At 46.6% G+C, this 24,757-nt stretch overlaps 1 protein-coding gene across 2 annotated transcripts in view; it reads right to left on the bottom strand.

The window, feature by feature from the left end:
* CHD6 (chromodomain helicase DNA binding protein 6) overlaps window positions 1-24,757 on the bottom strand; it is a 203,857-nt gene that overhangs the window by 22,413 nt on the left and 156,687 nt on the right. For both annotated transcript variants that reach the window (XM_040248622.1, XM_040248624.1), the window contains 6 exons: window positions 24,273-24,432; window positions 20,385-20,474; window positions 17,683-17,786; window positions 13,676-13,805; window positions 11,721-11,781; window positions 239-299 (listed from right to left, as the gene is read on the bottom strand). In XM_040248622.1, the coding sequence (XP_040104556.1) occupies window positions 239-299; window positions 11,721-11,781; window positions 13,676-13,805; window positions 17,683-17,786; window positions 20,385-20,474; window positions 24,273-24,432 (606 nt within the window). The remainder of the gene's footprint in view (window positions 1-238; window positions 300-11,720; window positions 11,782-13,675; window positions 13,806-17,682; window positions 17,787-20,384; window positions 20,475-24,272; window positions 24,433-24,757) is intronic.

Raw genomic sequence — 24,757 nt, 5'->3', positions numbered from 1 at the left:
CCTTTTCATCCTCAGAATCCATCCTGACTTTCATTTCACTGCCAGGCAGAGTAAGCTGGCCGGAGTCACATTAAAGCTCCATGTGTGACTCCAGCAGAGTTTGGTGAAGGTCAATTTTACTGGCTTTTAAAAACAGCCTCCTTAAAAAAACAGCATTAAAAAAAATTACGCATGAACTCCAGGATAACTACAAATGGAGATCTTATTTCTCTTTGCCTTCAGAAGGACACAGTCTCACCTGCCCGGGTATCATCCTTCTTTTCAGCAAAAAGGCCATCACCTCCATCACTGGAACTCTCCTAGGGATAAATGAAGTCGAGTCATCAGCAAAACTGCGGCTCAGACACCCAGTCCCTGTATAGAAGGAGTAAAGATGTCCAGGCAACATCCCCTGCCCAGGAACATCTCAAAGATCAAGATGGTCCCTGATGAATAAAGCTTAAGTTATGCATAGTTTTCAAAGAGCCAGAAAGCAGTTTATTTAAAATAAGCATTGTTTCCACCCCTGGAACTGTGTGGAATGATTCTGCCTGAAGAGAGAATGAGCTTGAAGAATGACGAACTGGCATGCTCCCCCTGGCAAGTACATTTTACACGCACTATTTTAATCGTGAGCTTAAATATTTGCTTTACCGTTGTCGCCTGCAGTCTAACACTGTCACTTCGTAAAGCATGTGCCTGCGTCGTTGGATTTTTGCTGTGGGAAAGTGTCACGCTCCCATTCATTATGCTGCATGTACTTCACAGCAAGCGACACTGTTTTCCTAAAACACGAGTGCTCCAGACGGGGGACCTGATGGCACAGAACTCCAGCAATTTAAAATTAAAATCACGAGCTGAGGCTCAGAAGCACAAGTGATATCACAGGCACGGTGCTTATCCAAGTCAGAGTATATGTCAAGCTGGCTCTAATGGATCCCTCTCCAAAGGCGTGCTTGGTCTCAGGAAGTGAACTTCAAAGGCTTCTCACACACAAGGCATGTGGGAGTTTGGGGAAGGGCAAAGAGACAGCACTAGTCTTCAACTAGACTCAGTTTTTAACATGAAAATTTATTTTTTTTTTACTGAAGTAAAGTGGACTTAACAGTATTATTCAGGTGTACAACACAGTGATTTGATATCTTCGTACGTTACGAGATAATCCCCACCGTGGGTGTATCTGTCACCATACAGTTATTCGAACATTCCTGACCACGCTCCCCATGCGGTAGGTTCCTCCTAGTCACACCCCCGTGACTTTATTATTTTATAAATGGAAGTTTGCGCCTCTTAATCTCCTTTATGTAGTTCACCCTTTTTTTCCCATCTAACGTACTGTGCTTCTGACGAGCATCCTAAGACCTGACTGATAGGTGAGAATCACCCCAAGATTCATCACTGTGGCCATGAGGGAGCACAGGGCCAGATCAGAAGGTTTAGTAATCCACCGCCTGTTGCTGATTTTTGTGTGGCCCTTGAGCTAAGAACGGGGTTTACATTGGAGGAGGAGGAAGGGAAGGGGAAGGAGGAAAAGGAGAAGAAAGAGGCAAAGGAGAAGATGCGATGAAGACTCTTCTGGCCCCCAGGCCTAAGATATTTACTGTCTGGTCCTTTATAGGAAACTGGGACCCACAGCCCAGGCGAGCTGTAGTCTCGGGTCAGGAGGAATGGACAGATACCGACAACTGGTGATACTTAAAAGCCAAGCCTCTCTCCTGGGCCCTTAATACCGTGGAAGGACCTGACAGAGAAAACCTTGAGAAGCAGAGGAGCAGGCCCAGTGATAACTGCTGACGTAACGAGAATCACCTGTCACTGTGCAAAACCCTTTACATGGCTTCTCTCCTTTAGTCATCAGAACTGCTTCCCCAGGTAGAAAGTATTAGTATCCTCATTTTACAGATGCAGAAAACAAGTTCTAGGAAGTTCTGTAAGTTGCCAAGGTCACATGGATACCAAAGGACAGAGATGGATTTTGAGCACAGGAGTCTGCGAGGGGCCTACCTGCCAACCACTGAGCTGTCCAAAAAAGAGTCCCATCTGAAAATGTGACTCAGAGAGTGAAACATATTTAGGGCTGAAGAACACTAGTTTAACAGCTCTCCTTTGGCCATATGACATCAGTGAAGGGAGGAAGCCTCACACTGATCGACTGCACCGTTCTGAAGTGTCACTTACCATCACAGCCTTTCCCATTGTTTAGGTAGTTATAAGGAAAACCCAATCAGCCATGCCTTACATCCTTTGCTGCCACTGAGAACATTTTTGAGAATCCTCACAGTATCTATGCAAGGAGAGATAAGAAAACCTTCCTTAGCGATTAATGCAAAAAAAAATAGAGGAAAACAACAGAATGAAAGACCAGAGATCTCTTCAAGAAAATGAGAGATACCAAGGGAACACTTCATGCAAAGATGGGCTCAATAAAGGACAGAAATGGTCTGGACCTGACAGAAGCAGAAGATACTAAGAAGAGGTGGCAAGAATACACAGAACTGTACAAGAAAGATCTTCACGACCCAGATAATCATGATGGTGTGATGACCACCTAGAGCCAGACATCCTGGAATGTGAAGTCAAGAAGGCCTTAGGAAGCATTACTACGAACAAAGCTAGTGGAGGAGATGGAATTCCAGTTGAGCTATTTCAAATCCTGAAAGATGATGCTGTGAAAGTGCTATACTCAATATGCCAGCGAATTTGGAAAACTCAGCAGTGGCCACAGGACTGGAAAAGGTCAGTTTTCATTCCAATCCCAAAGAAAGGCAATGCCAAAGAACGCTCAAACTACCGCACAATTGCACTCATCTCACATGCTAGTAAAGTAATGCTCAAAATTCTCCAAGCCAGGCTTCAGCAATATGTGAACTGGTAAACTTCCAAATGTTCAAGCTGGTTTTAGAAAAGGCAGAGGAACCAGAGATCAAATTGCCAACATCCTCTGGGTCATCGAAAAAGCAAGAGAGTTCCAGAAAAACATCTATTTCTGCTTTATTGACTATGCCAAAGCCTTTGACTGTGTGGATCACAATAAACTGTGGAAAATTCTGAAAGAGATGGGAATACCAGACCACCTGACTGGCCTCTTGAGAAATCTGTATGCAAGTCAGGAAGCAGCAGTTAGAACTGGACATGGAACAACAGACTGGTTCCAAATAGGAAAAGGAATACATCAAGGCTGTATATTGTCACCCTGCTTATTTAACTTATATGCAGAGTACATCATGAGAAACGCTGGGCTGGAGGAAGCACAAGCTGGAATCAAGATTGCCGGGAGAAATATCAATAACCTCAGACATGCAGATGATACCACCCTTATGGCAGAAAGTGAAGAAGAACTAAAAAGCCTCTTGATGAAAGTGAAAGAGGAGAGTGAAAAAGTTGGCTTAAAGCTCAACATTCAGAAAATGAAGATCATGGCATCCGGTCCCATCACTTCATGGGAAATAGATGGGGAAACAGTGGACACAGTGGCTGACTATTTTTCTGGGCTCCAAAATCACTGCAGATGGTGACTGCAGCCATGAAATTAAAAGACGCTTGCTCCTTGGAAGGAAAGTTATGACCAACCTAGACAGCATATTAAAAAGCAGAGACATTACCTTGCCAAAAATGGAACGTCTAGTCAAGGCTATAGTTTTCCCAGTGGTCATGTATGGATGTGAGAGTTGGACTATAAAGAAGGCTGAGCACTGAAGAATTGATGCTTTTGAACTGTGGTGTTGGAGAAGACTCTTGCGGGTCCCTTGGACTGCAAGGAGATCCAACCAGTCCATCCTAAAGGAGATCAGTCCTGGGTGTTCACTGGAGGGACTGATGTTGAAGCTGAAACTCCAATACTTTGGCCACTTGATGCGAAGAGCTGACTCATTTGAAAAGACCCTGATGCTGGGAAAGATTGAGGGCAGGAGGAGAAGGGGATGACAGAGGATGAGATGGTTGGATGGCATCACCGGCTCAATGGACATGGGTTTGGGTGGACTCTGGGAGTTGGTAATGGACAGGGAAGCCTGGTGTGCTGTGGTTCATGGGGTTGCAAAGAGTCGGACAGGACTGAGCGACTGAACTGAACTGACAGTATCTATGAAGACCCTTTGAATGCTGAAAGCTGTAGTTATAGACACTTCTAGACTGAGAAATGTTCTAGCCAGGTTCTAGTGGGTGTTCCTTATGCCATACAGGTGGCTGGTGTGAGCCCCACCACACCCCGAATCCACACAGGTAGCTCCAGGTGGCAGGTGGCAGACACACGACACGCAGGCTTCCTTTCCAGTCTCCCTAACGCTTTCTTGGCCTCAGGCAAACCCTCTCAAGTCAGGAAAGCTTCTGGGATCGGTAAGTGCCTCTCTGTCTCCTGCCGTCTCCTGATGGTAGGTCCCCTCTCTGGCAATGACAGAAAGGAGGTTTGGATGAGCAGCAGCCGAAGTGAAAAAGACGCGAAAACATTCAACATCATCAGTTTATTACCAGGATTGCGGGAAGCACATGGGAAGTCCTGCTTCTGAAGTCTGAGGCTAAACATTTCCTGGTTTCTGCCTCTGTGAATCAACCTGAAAGAAATATTCATCTCGGAAGAAGTGTGAATCCATTATTTCAGAGTACAGGGTCCCCGTAAGACCGTCAAAGCGCAGACAGTGGATTGGTTCCAACCTGCAGTTTCTCCATCCTGAGCCCGCCTGTGTTTGGAGTCTGACTGTCTACCGCTCTCTGACCTTTGGCAAGCTGTTTCAAGCTCGCTCAAGATTATTTCTTTGTTTGCAAAGTGGAGGCGACAGTACTTTATGGGGTGATTGTGGTTAAGCTCATTTCTTCATTTGAAAAATAGAGGTGATAGCACTCTATAGGGAGATTGTGGGGCATAGGTAAGTTGATGATGTGAACTGTTTAACTAAATGCTGGCACAAGGCAAATGCCTGACACATGGCAGCTGGGACTGAGGAGCAACCCACACATGGACCCAACTGCTGGGGCACCATCCAGTATGTCTTTCATTCGACTAAAATATGTCCTCTAAGGACAGCTTAGTGACACAGTGGAAAACAGTAGTAATAACAACTAAAGTCTACGGAGACCCAGGTAAATAAGTGGGTAAGATATCATAGTGAGTACTTCATATGTGTTTTTCATTCATTCAAAATGACTAAGTGACCCTTTTTAGACAGAAATTGCAGAATCAGTTCAGTTCAGTTCAGTCGCTCAGTCGTGTCCAACTCTTTGCGACCCCATGAATCACAGCATGCCAGGCCTCCCTGTCCATCACCATCTCCAGGAGTTCACTCAGACTCACGTCCATCAAGACCGTGATGCCATCCAGCCATCTCATCCTCTGTCATCCCCTTCTTCTCCTGCCCCCAATCCCTCCCAGCATCAGAGTCTTTTCCAATGAGTCAACTCTTCGCATGAGGTGGCCAAAGTACTGGAGTTTCAGCTTTAGCATCATTCCTTCCAAAGAAATCCCAGGGCTGATCTCCTTCAGAATGGACTGGTTGGATCTCTTTGCAGTCGAAGGGACTCTCAAGAGTCTTCTCCAACACCACAGTTCAAAAGCATCAATTCTTCGGCGCTCAGCTTTCTTCACAGTCCAACTCTCACATCCATACATGACCACAGGAAAAACCATAGCCTTGACTATACGGACCTTAGTTGGCAAAGTAATGTCTCTGCTTTTGAATATGCTATCTAGGTTGGCCATAACTTTTCTTCCAAGGAGTAAGCATCTTTTAATTTCATGGCTGTAGTCACCATCTGCAGTGATTTTGGAGCCCCCCAAAATAAAATTCTGACACTGTTTCTACTGTTTCCCCATCTATTTCCCATGAAGTGATGGGACTGGATGCCATGATCTTCGTTTTCTGAATGTTGAGCTTTAAGCCAACTTTTTCACTCTCCTCTTTCACTTTCATCAAGAGGCTTTTGAGTTCCTCTTCACTTTCTGCCATAAGGGTGGTGTCATCTGCATATCTGAGGTTATTGATATTTCTCCTGGCCATCTTGATTCCTGCCTAGGAAATCCTATGGACAGAGGAGCCTGGTGGGCTATGGTCCACGGGATCACAGAGTTGGACACGACTTAGCAACTAAGCAAAAACAACATGCAGTGTGAAAGTGCTCTTAAACACAGTGGGAAAATCAGAAAGAGTCATCAACCCTGTCAGACCCAATCAGGCAGGAGGAAGACATCTAAGAGGTAACTTTTGAGCTTCAGATCGAAGGACACAAGAGTTTACGAGGAAGAGAACATAGGAGCTCTCTGTGTAGAGGTAACACGATGCAGAAAAGGAGTTTAAAAGATCCCACAGCAGTTTTCATCTGTGGAAAAATCAAGCATCCTATGACCTTCATAAATTTCATGTACAAAGTAGATACACATCAAATGCCATTAACAGAAAATTCAAGGATTTTACAACGGAAAGACTGCAGGATTTAGAAAAAGACGTGAGCAGAGACATTGCTCTTGGCTAGCGAGACTTTTCTTGCAGCTCATTAAAACTATTTGATCTTCCCTCAGTCTAGAATGGGGATAAGAGTAACACCCAACTGAAAGGGAAACGTGCTTGGTAAGCCTGGACGTACTCCAGCTACAGTCAAATATCACTATTTGAGTTCAGAGACCTCCTCAAACTCTCAACTCCTAAGAACAGAGTCACTGTTCAGATCCTCACTGAACTTTTCTTACAGTAGGATCTGACCATGTTAGGCAGTAAGTCTCCCTGCAGAAGTTTTTTCCTAGGTCACTTGGCACATAACATCACCCTCCTTTTACAGAGAGCACCTGCTGTAGGGAGCACTGCAGACTGAGGACAGGGCCCAGGAGTCAGACACATGAACTTTACTGTGAGTAGCCTTCAGAGCTGGGCCTGGCAGCTGTCTGCCTCTTCACAATGGCTCTTGCTAGGAGAAGGGGTGCGTACCTGCAGCTAGAATAAAAATCAAGCCTGAATCAACTGGAAGGACTGTTGCTGAAGCTGATGCTCCAATACTTTGGCCACTTGATGCGAAGAGCTGACTCACTGGAAAAGACCCTGATGCTGGGAAAGATTGAGGGCAGGAGAAGGGGATGACAGAGGATGAGATGGTTGGATGGCATCACTGAATCAATGGACATGAGTTTGAGTAAACTTGGGGAGATAGTGAAAAACAGGGAAAGCTGGAGGTGCTGCAGTCCACGGGGTCACAGAGTCGGACATGACTGAGCAACAGCAACAACTCTTGAATATGAAAACAATACTTGATCAGGGAAAAAAAAAAGCCATAACATCTAGTCTGAATTCTCCTGTCTAATGTAGTTATCTAGTCTGAACTCTTCTATCTGTGAGACTCTGGCAAAGTCCTTTATGTTCCTGGAGGCAGGGGGAGCGGAGCCGTCAATCTCCTCAGCTTTCAAATGAGGGAAGTTAACACCTGAAGCTCTTACTTTACACAGCTGAGGTGAGGATCAACTGATACAAGTGGGAATAGTACTTTGGAGAGAGTACTATTCAGAAGAATTTAAGGTACTATTTTCATCTCTTTGATACTTGAGTTACTGCCTAAAATGCAGGAGACTTTCAGGAGACATGAGTTCCATCCCTGGGTCAGGAAGATCTCCTGGAGGAGAAAATGGCAACCCACTCGCTATTCTTGCTTCAACAATCCCATGGACAGAGAAGACTGGTGGGCTACAGTCTATGGGGTCTCAGAAGAGGTGGACGTGATGTAGTGACTTAACACCACCGTGGGAAAACACATCCCACGTTCCAGACAAAAGAAATCACAGTATAAGCTAGGGAACTGAATGGCAGAGCTCGGATTTTAATCGTCAAGATCACAGCCAGCTTCCTTCTGGTCCACAGTCTGAAGCTTGAGAGTGATATGCTTCAATCCCCTGCTTCTTAAATCTTGAGGAGATACGGAAACATATATTCAAAAAATATATATATATATATTTTTTACTTTGGGAAAGTGATGTCTTTGTTACTGTTATAGGAATCAGAACTGATGGAAACCAAAGTAGATACCATTCTTCCAGCTAGAACTAAAAGAGGAGAACCTAAAATTTTGGGTTGGTCATCAGGAGAAGAGGAAAGATTATGCGGATAAGAGAGTCAGTTGAGGACAACGCTACAGTAACCTCTGGTATCCAGAATCCACAAAATCCTAACAGATTTAGTTTCTCCAGAGAAAACGTGATCGAATAGTGCTAGGGTTCTAATAAAGCTTCGGTCTGCTTATGCAAAGTCCTAGAAGCTCATTTGTAACATGTGATACAGATTTCTGCTTCTGGGAAGATGCATTATTTCCCTATTGCTCACTGTAAGTACAACTAAAGCCCCTGGACACTATATATAAAACACACCTAAGAAAACGCTGACAGGTGAAGAGAAGGTAGACCAACTAGGAAATTTGGGACCCATGGAATGACACAGTAGTGAGTTCCTTGGGTTTTCTTTTTTGCCTTATATGCCTTAGATTTGGCGGTAAAGAAGTTGGCTACCTGGAAATGACAAAAGGGTGCAGACAAAAAAAGCCTGCTTTCTCTAGCCCAGGACAAGGAACAGGGCAGGCTAGGAATGGACACAGTGTTGAGATGAGATGTGCTACACTCCAGCCCAGCAACACAAGAGCAGACAGTGCCTTGCCACACCCACGCCAGCAGAAGCTGGTGGGGGCTCTAGGCTTCTGCCTTCGCCAGGCTGTACCAGGGCACCCAGTTCCCCTGCTGGGTGGTGTCAAAAAGTCAAGTAGGGAGCTTGGATTTTCATCCCTGACAGCTGGCTATGAGGTCCTCAACCACCCATGGTATCAGCGAAGACCACACGGAGAGCTGAGCTTCCATTCTGCCCTCAGGTCTCTTTGGGCGCTGACTAGGAACGTTAACCTCTACTACAGCCAGGCAGTCAAAAGGCGGTTCACACTGTGCACTAGCCCCCTGCTCCCCCAGCCCCCGCCCCCGCCCCCTTCCTCTGCGATAGAGGTGTCAGAGGCAGTCAGTCACAACAGAAGTTTTAAATAAGATCCCAAGTCTCATAATATAATACCCCAAATGTCCAGGTTTGAGTCAAAAATCACTTACCATACCAAGAACCAGGAAGATCTCAAACTGAAGAAAGATAGCCAACAGATGCTAATGCTGAAATGACAGAGATCTTAAGAATTACCTGACATAAGAATTTAAAGCAGTCATCATTGAGGAATTCTGAACACACTTCAGAAGATCTCAGCAAAGAAACAAAGCTTTAAAGAAGAACTAAAGGGAACTTTTAGATTTGAAAAATACAATGATGTAACCAAACCAAACAAAAACACAATGGATAGGCTCAACCGCAGAGGGAGGAGAAAGAGGTAAGAATCAGCAACTCAAAGAGGGAAAAATATAAACTACGCAGTGTGACCACAAGAGAGGAACAGATTAAAAACAATTATAACAGGGCCTCAGGGACCAGTGGAACTGTAGCAAAAGACTTGACGTGCATGTCATCAGAGTTACAGAAGGAAGGAGAAAGCGTTCCAAGAAATAATGACCGGAAACTTCCCAAATTTGTCAAAGGACACGGATTTGGCAAATCTACAGATTTGAGAAGCTGAAAAAACACCAAACAGGATAAACTCAAAGAATCCACATATACAAATTCAGAGTTAAACTTCTGAGAACTAAAGATAAGGAGAAAAGCCTTGAAAGCAGCAAAAGAGAAAAGAGACCTAATTAAAAAACAACTCAAGTGACAGAAGATTTCTCCTCAGAAACCACGGAAGCCAGAAGGAGGTGGCACAACATTTTCAAGAGCTGAAAGGAAACTGTCCACCCAGAATCCTATATCCAGTGAAAATATCCTTCAGGAGTGAAGAGGATATCAAGGTATCCCCAGATGAAGGAAAACTAAGAGAACCATCACCAGCAGACCTATCCTAAAAAGAATGGCTCAAGGAACTTCTCCCAGTAGAAAGAAGAAATCTTGGAACATCTGGAAGAAGAAAGAACACAGTAAGTAGACGTATGGGTGAAAACAGTAGATGTTCCTTATCCTTTTGAATTTTATCAATTATATTTCATAGTTGCAGCAAAAATTACATTATCATTATTGTCAGTGTACGTAGGAGAAATATTTAAGACCATTATAAAGAGAAAAGGGCTTCCCTGGTGGCTCAGAGGTTAAAGCGTCTGCCTCCAATGAGGGAGACCTGGGTTCGATCCCTGGGTTGGGAAGATCCCCTGGAGAAGGAAATGGCAATCCACTTCAGTATTCTTGCCTGGAGAATCCCATGGACAGAGAAGCCTCTAGTAGGTTACCGTCCACGGGGTCGCAAAGAGTCGGACACGACTGAGCGACTTCACCTTCACCTTCATAAAGAGAAAAAACTAGAAGTAGGGATAAATTCCAGTAAGGATTCTATACTTCACCTGAATTGGTAAAATGATACCAGTGGACTGTGATATATTATGTATATGCAGTAAAATATCTAAAATAACCACTAAGAAGCTTAAAAACCTAACATAGATAAGTCAAAAAAGGATCAGAAAAAATTTTCCAGTAAACCAGAGGAAAGCAGGAGAAAGAAACTAGAGAATCCAAATACAGAGAAAATAATAAAATGTCAGACTTAATCCTTAATGTGGTAGGTTGCGGTCCATGGAGTCGTTAAGAGTCGGACACGACTGAGCGACTTCACTTTCACTCTTGACTTTCATGCACGGGAGAAGGAAATGGCAACCCACTCCAGTGTTCTTGCCTGGAGAATCCCAGGGACGGCGGAGCCTGATGGGCTGCCGTCTATGGGGTTGCACAGAGTCGGATACGACTGAAGTGACTTAGCAATCCTTAATGCATCAATAATAATATTACATGTAAATGGCTGACTATATATCAACTATAAAACAGAGTGCCTTAAAATATATAACCTGACTAAATACTGTCTACAGAAAACTCATTTCAAATAGGCAGGTTAAAAGTTAAAGGATGGAAAAACTGACTACCATGCAAACATCTGTCAAAGGAAACCAGCAGTAGCTATCTTGATATTAAAGTATACTTCAAAGCCTATCAGACACCGAGGGGCATTCTATATTGACAGCAGAGTCAACCCACCAAGAAGACATATCCTAACTGTGCTTGCACCAGACAACAGAGCTGCAAAATACGTGAGACAGAAACCAATAGAAGACTGAAAGGAGAAACACATAAATCCATAAGTATAGTTGGAGCTAAACTAAAAACAAACAACAGAAAGATTACAGGAAAATCTCCAAATGCTTAGAAATTAAATAACACACATCTGATCATCTATGGGCCCAAGGAAAAATCTCAAGGGAAAAAATTTTTTTAAATATGTTGTAATGAATGAAAACGAAAACACAATATAACAAATTTCACCACTTAGAGTAAATGGTAAAAATTATGGAGCATAGCTAAAGCAACCCTGAGAGGGAAATTCACTGGAAGGACTGACATTGAAGTTGAAGCTCCAGTACTCTGGCTACCTTATTATGCAAAGACCCTGATGTAAAAGACCCTGATGCTGGAAAAGATCATCCCCATAGTGGGAAACTGGATAGAAGGCACATGGGATCACCCTGCATTGTATCTTCTGATTCCATCTAAAATCTACAGTTGTCTCAAAAGCAAAAGTTTCATTAAAGTAAGACTGCAAAGCAGTTTGTGAGTTGACAACTTCTACAATAAAATGTTGGGGAAAATGCAATGCAACTGCAGCAATGCAATCAAAGACCAACACACCTCGAGAGGGATTTCTCACATTTGACTCACCGTTTGCTTCTGGAGGCCATCTACTTTGTCTTCTGTATTGTCTTCTTTATCCGTGTTGCCTCTAAAAAAAAAAAAAAGATTAAATAAAAAGAGTAAAAAGCATCACACACCATCTAAGAGCTATTCTGCAACAGGATGCTGGCACAAAACCCCCCTAAATCATTGACCAAAGAGAGTACTAGTAGACACCTTGGGAGAAGGCAATGGCAACCCACTCCAGTACTCTTGCCTGGAAAATCCCATGGACGGAGGAGTCTCATAGGCTGCAGTCCATGGGGTCGCTAAGAGTTGGGCACGACTGAGCAACTTTACTTTCACGCATTGGAGAAGGAAATGGCAACCCACTCCAGTATCCTTGCCTGGAGAATCCCAGGGACAGAGGGGCCCAGTGGGGTGCCGTCTATGGGGTCGCACAGAGTCGGACACGACTGAAGGGACTTAGCAGCAGCAGCAGCAGTAGACACCCTTCTCCACAGGTCTCAGAATCTTGATTTTTCCAGTGTCATAACTTGTGCAAGCAATGACCTCCACTCAAGTGAGACTTCAGCAGGAGCCTCAGGATCTACTCAGGACAGTTCAGAGGCCTGCTTTTCAACAATGATGCTATCTTTGAAAAGGTAATTACTGCCCATCAAGAATTAGCTGAATACGTGGCTTTGATAAAAGAACAGAGTCTAGACACTGACAGCCATACAAACCAAGAGTCCTCTTGGGCCAACCTTAGCTCCCACGGTAGGGCGAGTCTCAGTGCAGAATCGCTCATGTTTGGCAGTGGTCACTTCCAGGAAAGGACACTGCCCGATGGACCACTGGCAGCTTGTCTCTAAACTCACTGCCTGATGTCTTCTCTCGTGAGCTTAACTACTGCTGATGCCTATTTGTTTTTCATGATGCCTGGAAAAATCAACTTTGAAGGATTCCTGTCTCAAATATTCTGCTCTTCATTGCTCAGGTCCTGGAGGCAGGAAGGGTCTCCTACCTTCATTGCCTGACCAGAGGAAAAACAGCCTCCCCACAGAGAAACCAGCTTTTAGCTACATTCAGGCACCTCCCCCAGGAGGTGTTTCTCCCAACCCCATGAACCCAATATTAACATCAAATGTCCTCTGGATGGATCCTTATTATCTTTGGGGGCAGAGAACGTTATGATAGCTAGCTCGAGTGTTTGTCAGGGGCTAAGCATGAATGGAAAAATGCATTTCATCCTTTCCTCAGCCTTAGCAGACAGTTAGGGGGGCTGGCATTGTGTACCCTTGAGTCCAGCCTTGCCTGTGACCCTAGGAAATACAACTTTGGGGGAGAAGATCAGGCCAAAAGCTCACCAAATGCAAACCAAGAGATTCTATACTGTCTTTCAAATACCCACACACATATGAAAACCACAGCTTTGGCTGTTTATTTAGTTTTCCTATGAATTCATACATTTGGGGTTATGCCAAAAGTAAATAAAACTCAGACAAAGGGGATGCCTCCATACTTTCTTACACACAACCCATGGACAGGACCTGAATGCCATGGCCGTCAAGCAGTGGCTATTCATGGACCGTGCAGTCCTTAGAAAACGCCGGTATTTCATCTCAGGCATTTCAAGGTTAGGAAGCCTGAACTTGCTGTGCCTCTTCTTAACTTTCTGCCAAGTATGAGAGATTAAGAGAGGTCTGAACTCCTCCTAGAGAATCCTCTGACCAGACGAGGCTGGTTAAGGAACAGGGCAGGATGGTGGGCAGCTTGGGGAACCCAGGAAGGATAGAAATGGATATTTGCATCAAAGCGTTCAGAGTTCAAGAGAAAGGCCCGAGGTGCTGTAGGATGTAGCTGAAGCAATTCTGGAAGGCGGTTCAGGCTGAAGGGAGACACCAGGCTGTGAGGAAGAGACTGTGAGAGTGCTGGGTGCCTGTGGTCAGAGATTCGTGGCATGACAAGTCACACTGTGCTTGGTCTGTGTAGCTGCTCACCTTTCGGGGACATCTGAGGCCCCATCTGTGACACCCTGCTCTGCAGAAAGCAACTTCTCGTCTGGCATGCCCACTTTCTCCAGGAAGCAAAGTGCCGGGTCGGCCCGCATGGCGTTGTACCTCTCGTAACCTGATCGGGGGTGGCGAGAAACGACAAGGTCACGACAGGGGTCATGTCAAAACTCGTTAAAATCTGCCTTGCACTCTAGACACACATTTTGTTTCCCTTATTAAGTAAAAAAACAAAACAAGACAAGAAAAAATACTTATTTAAGAATAATTGGATCCTGTAAGACCTCCTGTCGGGGGAAAATCCTTGAGCTTAAACGGACTCCTTTGTGTAGCGCTTGACCAAAAAATGAAAGCTGAGTGTCCTTGAAGACACACAAGATACAGATTCCATTCCCACTTGTTTCTTTTGGACAGCAAGAGGATCAGGCAAGCTGGTTTCACAATTTCTTCCCCTCACTGCAACACCCCCGCCCCCAACTCTGGACACCCTGTTATCTTGTCATCTCCTGCCTGCATGCATGCTTGTTAAGTCGCTTCAGTCATTTCTGGCTGTGCAGCCCCATGGACTGCAGTCTGCCAGGCTCTGCTATGCACAGGATTCTTCTGGCAAGAATACTGGAATCGGTTGCCACGTCCTCCTCCAGGAGATCTTCTCAACCCAGGGATCAAACCCTTGCCTCTTATGTCTAACCTGCATTGGCAGGCAGGTTCTTTACCACCACCACCACCTGAATGGGCTGAAATTTTCTTATGGTCCAAATTTATCCCATGTGTTAGAAAAGGAAACTGAGCAAAGTGATGATGCAAAGGATGAACCATAAAGAGGACAACTGGGATTGTTGACTGGATTAAAATGGACTCGTTGCCTCTGTGTTCAGACTCAGTGTAAAATCCTAACCCACTGACCAGGGCTTTGGAACCGACTCTCACTGTATCCCCAGAGTCAAAAATAGATGGAGGAGTTTTGACCCAGAAACAGAGATCCCAGAAGCAAGGCAAAACAATGGAACAATGTCACTTTAAATGTCGTAACACCACGCGTGAGAATGCTATCTTATTGACTCTAACGTAATCCTACAATGAGACCAGATATTTGTTCATAGCTGTTGTCACATCAAACTATTTGGGAGGAACTCCTTTATGGTCCTCAAAATCCTTTTCTTGCTGCTCCTAACAAAGTCCATTTCTAGCTCTGTAGTAGGTACAGACAGCCCATCTTCAATGAGGGTAGATGCTGTGCTGAAAACGAGAACTGTCTTGATCAAACACACCAGATTTTACTCTGCTGGGTATTTCCCTTCTAGACTGGTTTCTGTTCTGGTATCACTGCTGATGCTGGTCTAGCCTTCACACGGAGGCAGCGCCTGGTACTTTTTCTCTAAGGGGTTTCAGGTACTTCATCTTTTAATCCAGAGTGACTCTTCTGCTTTCTCCACGACAGGTGCTGCCTGCCCGAGGCATATGGTGGAAGAAATGGGTCCCTTATGTTCGTCTTTATTCATTCATTCCTCAGGGCGATAGTGTGATTACTTTAAGTCTCTCTCATGAGATTGAGGGCTTCCCAGGGACAGAATCTGTATCTGCTTTGGCATTATATATTCAGTTCCTCACACAGCGCCTGACACTGTATAAACTCAAATAACAACTGCCTGGATGTGTCAGTTTGGCCCGGATCCTCTTCCAACAGTCACTGTAGGAAGAACCATTCTCACGCTTTCCCCATTCTGCCTTAGCCCACATCAAGACAGGAATGTCCGTGACTCTCCTACTCTTTTAAGGATGTGCCTGCCACCATCTCCACCTGCCACTCCCCAGGAGAAGAGGCGCCTACTAGCCAGGTGGGTTCCTCCTCTGCAGACTTCTTGTCGTGCGTAGGTAGGTATGAAGTTTGGACAGGTTCTCCACTTCTCTTTCTCAATCAGCTTTGGAGTGGGAGGTGGGCAAGTGATTGATCCAGTTCCCTAGAAAACCCTGACTACTGAAGAGTAGGAGCTGTGTGATAGCAACATAAAGACGTGAACAGTAGAACAACAGGCTGCCTGCTCCTGTCCACTTAGTCGAAAAGTTCCTCTGTAAGAATGTGAACAGGGATACCAAAACCCACAGTGTGATGACTATTTCGTAAGTCCAGGCTACCCTAGAGGGGCGGCCATCCATCTCTTCCTGCGATCAAGAGCTGTCAAGAGCGTCATTCAGAACAGATTTACTGCAGAGTCCTTCTTGCTGTCAATGAAAGCCCCAACAAAGATGCAGCCAATTCTGCCACGGTGGTCGGCTTCTCATCTCAGCAGGGTCGTAGGAGACTATGTCTGGGGTGGATTAAAACAGCCACAAAACCTCGGACAATGAACAGCTGCATGTTTCATAACAAAGCAAATGGCTCAGCCCTACAGCTCATACTTGTATCTCCAGGGCATGGAGGTGAGGCAGAGAGAGCTCCTGATGGAGCCTTGAAAAATAAAACACCAGACAACGTGGCTCTATGAAAATGTCACATGTCCATTGGCTGCTGGGTACCTGAGAGTTTGTCACCTGGTAATACACATTGTGTGGGTTGGATTATTCTGCGGAGAGGGCTGTTACGTGGGGTGATGAGGTGTGTTACCCAGGTGAGGACAGGTCTAAGCCGAGGCCCGGTCCAGCCCAGCCTAGGTTTGCTTCCAACATCCCTGTCCAACTACATGGGTCTGGTCCCATCCAAGAGTGAGCTTGGTCAGCACCACGTGTGGCTTAACACCAGTCCCCCAGCACTGGGCACAGAGGTTAGGTCTTCCCCATCTTCACAGTGTGTCTGCTAAACTCATCACATACAAAGTATTTAAAGCCAAAAGCACAATGTGGGATACAGAGGGTCATTACACAATGACAGGAGATGTTAATTTATCAGGAAAGTATGGCTGACGATCCTGACACTAACACCACTAGGCCTCCCAAAGCCTGCAAACACCAGAACCTATGTTTTGAAGAGATTCCTCATTAAAATAGGTATATGCATTGTTGTTATGTAAATATTGCAGGCTGGCCTGCAAATGTTGAAGAATTCTACAGATAGGGCACGTGTGAGAAAGACAGTGAACCTTCCAAAGGCAGAGGAATCAGTGATGGTGGACGGCACCCAGCGCCTGTTACGTGAGAAGCACCGCTCAGGCCACCCACATGCCCCGTCTCAGTTGATCTTCCAACAATCCTCCAGGTGGGCTGTCTTGTCCTCTCCCTGGTGTCCAGGTAAGGAACTAGTAGGTCAGAGAAGTTTCTGACTTGCCTGAGGTCACACACTGTAAGTGGCAGAGCTGGCAGTGAAGGCCAGGGACATCTACCTCTTCCCACTTTTAAGCCCTGCTCTCCAGCTCAAAATGTCGGCTCGTTCACCTGGCAGGGAAGGTGTGTATCAGGTACATTACAGTGAATATTTTCCGGGATTTGCTTTATTCATCTTAACAGTCGGCTGAAAGCAAGGGCAGGTACTTAGAACAGGATCAGAGATGAAGAAAACACCATTTATGTCATTTTCTCCAAGCTATTAAAAAAACCTCTCTCAATCCCCTTTGGTCTCTAGGTAACTATATTAAAAAAACAACAAAAAAGGATATGTTATCTTCTGTTCTTAAAATTTTTATACCAAAGATATGTACTAGGAATTAAGTAGGTCAGCTGAAATGACCTTAGAATTCTGGATACATGTGAAATGGTAAAACCTAACATTTTCCCCATTTATTTATTGCTTCACTCCAGAAATCCTAGGGCTTGCCATGTGACAGACACCAGGCCAGATGCTGGGTCTGCGAGTGAACGAGAGCGGGGCAGTCACACTAGTGAGGAAGACATGCCACTCTTTCAAGGGGCCTCGCTGATACACTCACTGTATTTGCACGACTCATACACTCATCTGGGCAAATTCCTCAGAGGACAGAGGGGAGGCTCTACTTTCTCAGAGAGAGACGCGACAGGCCTGTGGGATTTTTCAGGAAAGAGAAAACACGCACTGAAATACACACCGTGTTTGAACACGCCAATCAGGAGGGACTTGTCGGCCTCAGCGTCCCACCAGTCCACCGGGATCTCCACGTAGTCGATGTCAGGAAGGGGCACGTCCAGCTCCCTGTGGAAGGAAGGGCGTGAACTCAGAGTGCCTTCCACATGGACAAAACACAACACAGGAGCTCCTGGCTGGATCCCCGGGGCTAAGCCACATCCCTAGGTGCATAGAGGCTGAAGGAACAAAACTGGGAGGATTCAGACAGCATGGGGCCCAGGTGTCCTAACCAGGGCCCTGCTGCTACTGCTGCTAAGTCGCTTCAGTCGTGTCCAACTCTGTACGACCCCATAGACGGCAGCTCACCAGGCTCCCCTGTCCCTGGGATTCTCCAGGCAAGAACACTGGAGTGGGTTGCCATTTCCTTCTCCAATGCATGAAAGTGAAAAGTGAAAGTGAAGTTGCTTAGTCGTGCCCGACTCTTAGCGACCCCATGGACTGCAGCCTACCAGGCTCCTCCGTCCGTGGGATTCTCCAGGCAAGAGTACTAGAGTGGGGTGCCATTGCCTTCTCCGAACCAGGGCCCTGCATCTGGTTAAAATGGGGAGTGACTTTAGCAGGTGTATTTGATGTCCAGGCTCAACTCAGACTGAATGATGTAGAATCTGAAAGCACCTTATGGAGAACATGTTGCCAGCTGGTCTGGGGTGGGGCCTAGGGCTCTATGTGTCAGACGATTCTAATGTGTACCTGCAGTTGACAACCACACCAAAAGCCATCAATATGTCCATCAGGTAAAGGCAGAACCACCCCCAAGTGTTTGAATTCATACATGCTCAAAAGCTGTAAAGTGCCCAAGCATCCTGGTCTGACACGTAAAGATCGTGAGCACTATTCCTGAATGAGCTAGTCTGCACTGCTGCACACAGGGTAGGAAATGAGCCTTTCAGGGGACAGGGGACACAGCAGGAGGAACTTCCTGGCCACGGTCTGCTAAAAGTCTGCTGGGTCAAACTTCTGGCCGAAGGGATGAATGTGACTCACCCCAGGGAGCAGACCTGCAGGGATTGGTCCCTGTCTGAGTTTCTGTGCACGTTCTGAGAGCTCACACGGATCCTTACCTAACTGGCTTCATTTGTCTGAACACCATCCTCACTCTTGGAAGGCTTTGGGGTTTGAGGGAGAGCATTCACCTGGATGGTTCCTCCCTCCCACTTCCCAGGAGCCTGGAACGCCTCCTCTGGAGCATCTCCAGCTGGTTCTTCCATCAGGTTCTTCTTGGGACGCAGGGCTGCCTGCCCCTTGCCAGGCCCAGCTCTCCTTGCAGGGGTGGGACTCCCTGACCCCACCTCTCTCCACCTGGCCTACTGCCTGCCTGTGTGGTGCCATGGCTGAACAACTCTTTTGGGGTGAGCAGTGTTTCATTCCTCATGGCAATTTCTCCACCATAAGGTATTTAACCTGAATAGGACCAGTGAGAACTAAGACCGCGGAAAGCAAAGGAAAGGGGGAGGTGGGCAACGGACTTAGTCTCTTCGCGTTCTACTCACTTCCCTCCGTCTGTGGGTCTAAGAAAACAGGTGACAAGGGAATAAGTAAACTCAGATAGGTTACTTCTGCCAGGTTAACACTGGAGATAAATAATCAGGTTGAATTCTGCTGCCTTTACATGACTCACAAATTGGGACCTTTTTACCCGAACACCCAAACTCCCGATTCTCACTAGAAATGCCCACGGTAACTGTGAAATGCATAGCCAGTGCTAACAGTCAACAAGCTGACTGCTCCTGATTACAGAATGCTCAAGGGTAGGACTGTCACTGCCCTTCACCTCTCTCCTCCTTTCATGCTCCTGTGACTACTAAGGCCATGAGCACTGCCCAATGGGAAGAAAGAGAGGGAAGGAACCACGGCCCTGGGGAATCTCAAAGCAGAGTTCAAACACCAACACTGCGGTCCTCTGGGGATGAACTAGCACTGTATGGGGCCAGAGCAAACTGCAGGGCTAGGGGAAGGGATGGCGAAGGAGGCATCTGGGGATCCCGCTCACACACTGTGACTATCCTACAGCCCGATCAAGCGGTAGCCCGGGGCTCGGCAGTCTCTTCCCCCACATCTTGGGCTACTCCAGGATTCTATAACTTTGGAAACCCTAGCTTACAAAACTAAGGCACAGGTGAGAAAGCATCAGTAACACGACTAAGTATTATGAACCAGTAAACAAAGGAGGACCATTCAAAGGTGGAAGAGGACCGAGGCCAAGAGCGGATAAAGCCTTCAGTCTACACCTGCCATGTCAAACATCAACGTCACTCATATCCATCCATGAGTGATGATCAGTTAAGGCAGAGAAATGACTGCTTTAAAAGCAATTTTACAACACTACTGGAGGGGGAAAAAAACTAAGAACCTCACCAAGAGCTGTGTTATTTTTGTTTTGTTTTTTAAAGAGAAAGGTTTATTCAGGGAGATTCTCCACAGAGCATGGGGCAGCTCAGAAGATGAGAGAGGCTCACGAGCTATGTTTTAAACAACCACTTTTTCTTTTATTTCACTCACAGATGACCTGGCTGAATCCTCCTCACTCTACCAGCCTGCTTTCCCAGGGACTGGCCCTGGGAGCGGACATGGGCCTCGTGAAACACAGGCAGGTTTGTCCGTTTCCATCAACAGGTACTTTACAGCAATTCCTTCACACTGGGCGTGAAGGACAACCTATTTTACCTGGCTGGAGTTCCTTCAAATGCTTTATCGGCTGCTTCTCCCAGTATTTCAGCTTTTAGGTAGTATAGCATCCGGACTCGAAGGAGTACCCTGGGAAAGGTGGACACGGTAAAGAAACACGTCAGAGCCCATCAGCTGCCTGCGTGCTGCCATTCCCTCAGTGACCCAGGGCAATTCTGGGTGCTCCCAGGTCGTAAGTACTAGGAAAAGAGAGCATTAACAGCAGACGTTACTGTGTCATTCCCATTTCACACACAAAAAGGTTACCTTGTCAGTTATCTGTTAAGGTTACCCTGTGAGCCATGGGACGACTTGCCCCGTCCATGTGGCCACTCGACCTCTCGGGCAGAGCTGCCTTCCAAGAGGCTCGTTACCAGTTTCCTAGTTAAGTGATGAGTGGCGTATGTTGAACGGTGATGTTTTCAAATAGTTTCACTTGTACACGTGCCTGTTGCATGCTCAGTCGCTTCAGTTGTGTCTGACTCTTTGCAACCCCATGGACTGTAGCCTGTCAGGCTCCTGTGTCCACGGGATTCTCCAGGTAAGAATACTGGAGTGGGCTGCCATTTCCTCCTCCAGGAGATCTTCCCCACCCAGGGATCAAACCCATGTCTCTTGTGTCTCCTGCGTGTCTCTGTGTCAACTGCATTGGCAGGTGGATTCTTTACCACTGTGCCACCTGGGAGGCCTGTAACACCCTTAACTTTAGCCAAACAAAACCTAGTAATATTTGGCAATGGCAACCCACTCCAGTACTCTTGCCTGGGAAATCCCACGGACGGAGGAGCCTGGTATGCTGCAGTCCATGGGGTCTTGAAGAGTCAGACATGACTGAGCGACTTCACCTTCACTTTTCACTTTCATGCAGTGGAGAAGGAAATGGCAACCCACTCTGGTGTTCTTGCTTGGAGAATCCCAGGGCCAGGGGAGCCTGGCGGGCTGCCGTCTATGGGGTCGCACGGAGTCGGACACGACTGAAGTGACTCAGCAGCAGCATTGCCTTTTCTTTTTCCTTTTTCTAAAAATGACTGTTCTCTTGATATGAAGTGTGTTTTGCACAAATGCACAGCTTGATGAATTTTCACATACCGACTGCACATGTATATCCAGGATCCAAATCAGGAACCAGAACATCTTCCCACAAGGTCCCCCTGGTGTTCCCTTCTGGTCACTTTACCCAACCCTGAACACATCATCACTGTCTTGACTTCTTGAGCTTAGATCTGAAGCAGCTGTTTTTCAGCTTTTTGAAGTTCTTCTGATAACAACTTCATGCACTCTCAGTTACTCTCATGATACTAACAGCAAACAGTAGTTTGAGTACCCACTATGTGCCAGCATGTGTTAGCTCACTTGATCCTCAAATCAATGCTAGGAGGTAGGAACTATTATAAAGGAAATCAACCGTGAATATTCACTAGAAGGAGTGATGTTGAAGCTGAAGCTCCAATACTTTGGCCACCTGATGTCAAGAGCTGACTCACTGGAAAAGACCCTGATGCTAGGAAAGACTGAAGGTAGGAGGAGAAGAGGGTGGCAGAGGTTGAGATGGTTGGATGGCATCATTCACTAGGACTTGACTTTTAGCAAACTCTAGTAGATAGTGAAGAAGAGGGAAGCCTGGTGAGCTGTAGTTTATGGGGTCACAAAGAGTTGGACATGACTTAGTGACCAAACAACAAAGAACTACTATCCTTATTTTTAAAATAATTCACCTGCAGGTAAGTAATGGGGCCAGGATTGAAATCCAGGCAGTCCTGACTCCAGAGCCTGTCTTGACCCTCATCTGAAATTGGTGGTGTGGTAGTTTAGCCACTAAGTCGTGTCTGACTCTTACGACTCCATGGACTGTAGCCTGCCAGGCTTCTCTGTCCATGGGATTTCCCAGGTAAAAGTAGTAAAGTGAGTTGCCATTTCCTTCTCCAGGGCATCTTCCCGACCCAGGAATTGAACCTGGGTTTCCTGCATTGGCAGGAGGATTCTTTACCACTGAGCCACCCAGGAAGCTCATCTGATATAGGGGTGGCAGTAAATTTACTAGCGAAAGAGCCCACAATTCTAGAAGCTCACAGGCCAGCTATGCTGAAGTAATCCTGCCTGGTCTCTGCTGCAGAGACCAGGACCTCATGAGAGAACCAGAATCCAAGAGCAAAGGGAGAACAATTCAAGGAGGCAGGTTGTAGATTCGATACACAGAAGGACAATGAGTTAGAATCATCTGGTAATTCAGTGGTAAACTCCCATCACTAGGAAGACTGGAGTGGAGGCTGGAGAACTCCCTGTTGGGACACTGCCCACAAAACTCCCAGGCTACATGGGGGGCGCTGCAAGCACCCACCAGCTCTGAGTCTCTGGGCCTCAGTGAGCCAGAACAAGAGGACAGTGGTCTCCACCAGATTCAGAAGAATAAACAGCAGTCAGCTTCTTCAAACCCAGAGGACTGCTTTACTGTTTTATTCTCTGATTCCTGGGGTAAGGCTTGCACTCAGGAGATAGTTGGAGCTGGTGGTAGAAATGTTGAGAATTTCTCCAAGGTTACAGTTAGTTCTGCTCAGCATCTGTGATGACCCGTGCAGGTGTGAGGGAAGTTCTATGTCAACCTCTCCAGCTTAGCCTGTTTCCAACACTCCAGATCCCCATCTGCAGCTGGGGACAGGGCAGCCAAGTGTTGCTGCTGTAACTTAATAAGGCAAAACCGGAGTTGGTCCTTGGCTTTGCTCTTCATCATTTAATGAATGTAACGATTCTGTCATGGAGACAAGCACCACTGTTCTCCCAGTCCAGAAGGCTCACAACCGTGGAGTTACCAGCTTTTCATGTCCCTCATCACACATGGTGATTGTTTCTCCTTTAGTCACACCTCTCGTAGTTGACACTTTCTCCCCGGTTCTACAGTCAGCATCCTAATCTAGGTCATCACGGTCAACATTTATGATGACAAAACTCTTGAGTTGGCCATTCAGCTCCAGGTAAGCACCTACTCCATCTTGCAAATTGTTACCAGATTATTTTTCTCCCCAAATACCATTTTTTCAATCATGTCTGACTTGTTCAAGAAACATGGCTGCTTAACATTAATACTGACTACAGACTCCTCAGGAGCCTGGGGCACCAGGTCTCCCATCCATCAAGGAGTCCTTGTCCCTGCCAGCCTCCTTTCTGTGTATCCACGTGCAAACCTGTCACTATTTGTGGCTGATGCCCTCACTCCCCACAACAAAACTTCACAAGGACGGGTTCATTTTCTATCACTTGTTTCCTTTATCTCTGCCTGCCCCACCCTAGCTGTTAGCCCTGGGATATACAGAATGCTATCTCAGATGTGTGTCCATCACACACCAGGAGGCCATGGATGTCACAGCAGGTGGGAAGAGGAGAACCTGGCACGGCGAGGGGGCAGCTGAGCATGGTGGCCGCCAAGGCCAGTCTCTGTTCTCGCTAACGTGCCCGTGGCGATGGAGGAAAGGAAAGCAGTGCAATCACCAGGGTCCTCAGTGGATCTTGAGAGTCACGTCAGAAGATTCTGTATGAACTCCGTTGGTGAGAGAGGCCAGGTTCCAGAAGAGAAGAGAGATGGTTAAAGGAGGTAGAAAGGGGACCTTCCTGGTGGTTCAGTGGCCAAGACTCCTGTGGCTTGACTTTGATCCCTCGTTGGGAAACTAGATCCCACATGCCACAGCTAAGCAACTAAATATGCCACATGTCCACACTGAAGATCAAAGATCCTGGTACAGCTAAATTTTTTTTTTCAAAAAAAAAAAAAAAGGAAAAAAGAGAGCTTTCAGCATGAATGAACCCTGACCCAGCTTCCAGCATAGAGCCGCCTGCCTTTCTGACCTTGCACGGTGGTCCAGGGGCACCGAGTGACCAGGGGTGAGGGGCACTCACTTGTTGCAGTGCTGTTTGAGGTGCTTCTTGTAGCCGTCGTCATGTAACACCACCTCGGGGTTGCAGGTGGCCAGCCAGTCTGCATTCTTTAACTCTGGGAGCAGCAGCTGGTTCTTCGTCTTCTTCCCCTTCCTCCCTCTGGGGACCGGAGCGGACAAGCCTGAGACAGAAAGGCAGGGAGGTGAGCCAGGGTGCCTTCAATGTGGTTGTTGGAACAAAGCTGGGCTAGGGCGGCAGGGGGGCAGCGGGGCTGCACGTGGTGGCCCTAGACAAAGGACCCTGCTCCTCAGCCCCTAGGCACGGATGGTGAGGGAACACCCAGTCCCCTACTCAGTGAACCCCTGGTCCATTCAGTCAGTTAGGAAGAATCTACCAAGTACCCTGTAGGATCAAGGAAGGTGCAGTCCTTGGGGACCCCACCACCCAGCTGGGGAAAAGGAACACTGAACCGGAAGATGAGAAGGTGAGCGAGCTGTCGCTCAGCA

The sequence above is a fragment of the Oryx dammah genome, unplaced genomic scaffold (genome assembly GCF_014754425.2).
Source record: "Oryx dammah isolate SB20612 unplaced genomic scaffold, SCBI_Odam_1.1 HiC_scaffold_10, whole genome shotgun sequence".
In the NCBI taxonomy this organism is placed as follows: Eukaryota; Metazoa; Chordata; class Mammalia; order Artiodactyla; family Bovidae; genus Oryx; species Oryx dammah.
This window is presented reverse-complemented; position numbering and strand designations above follow the sequence as displayed.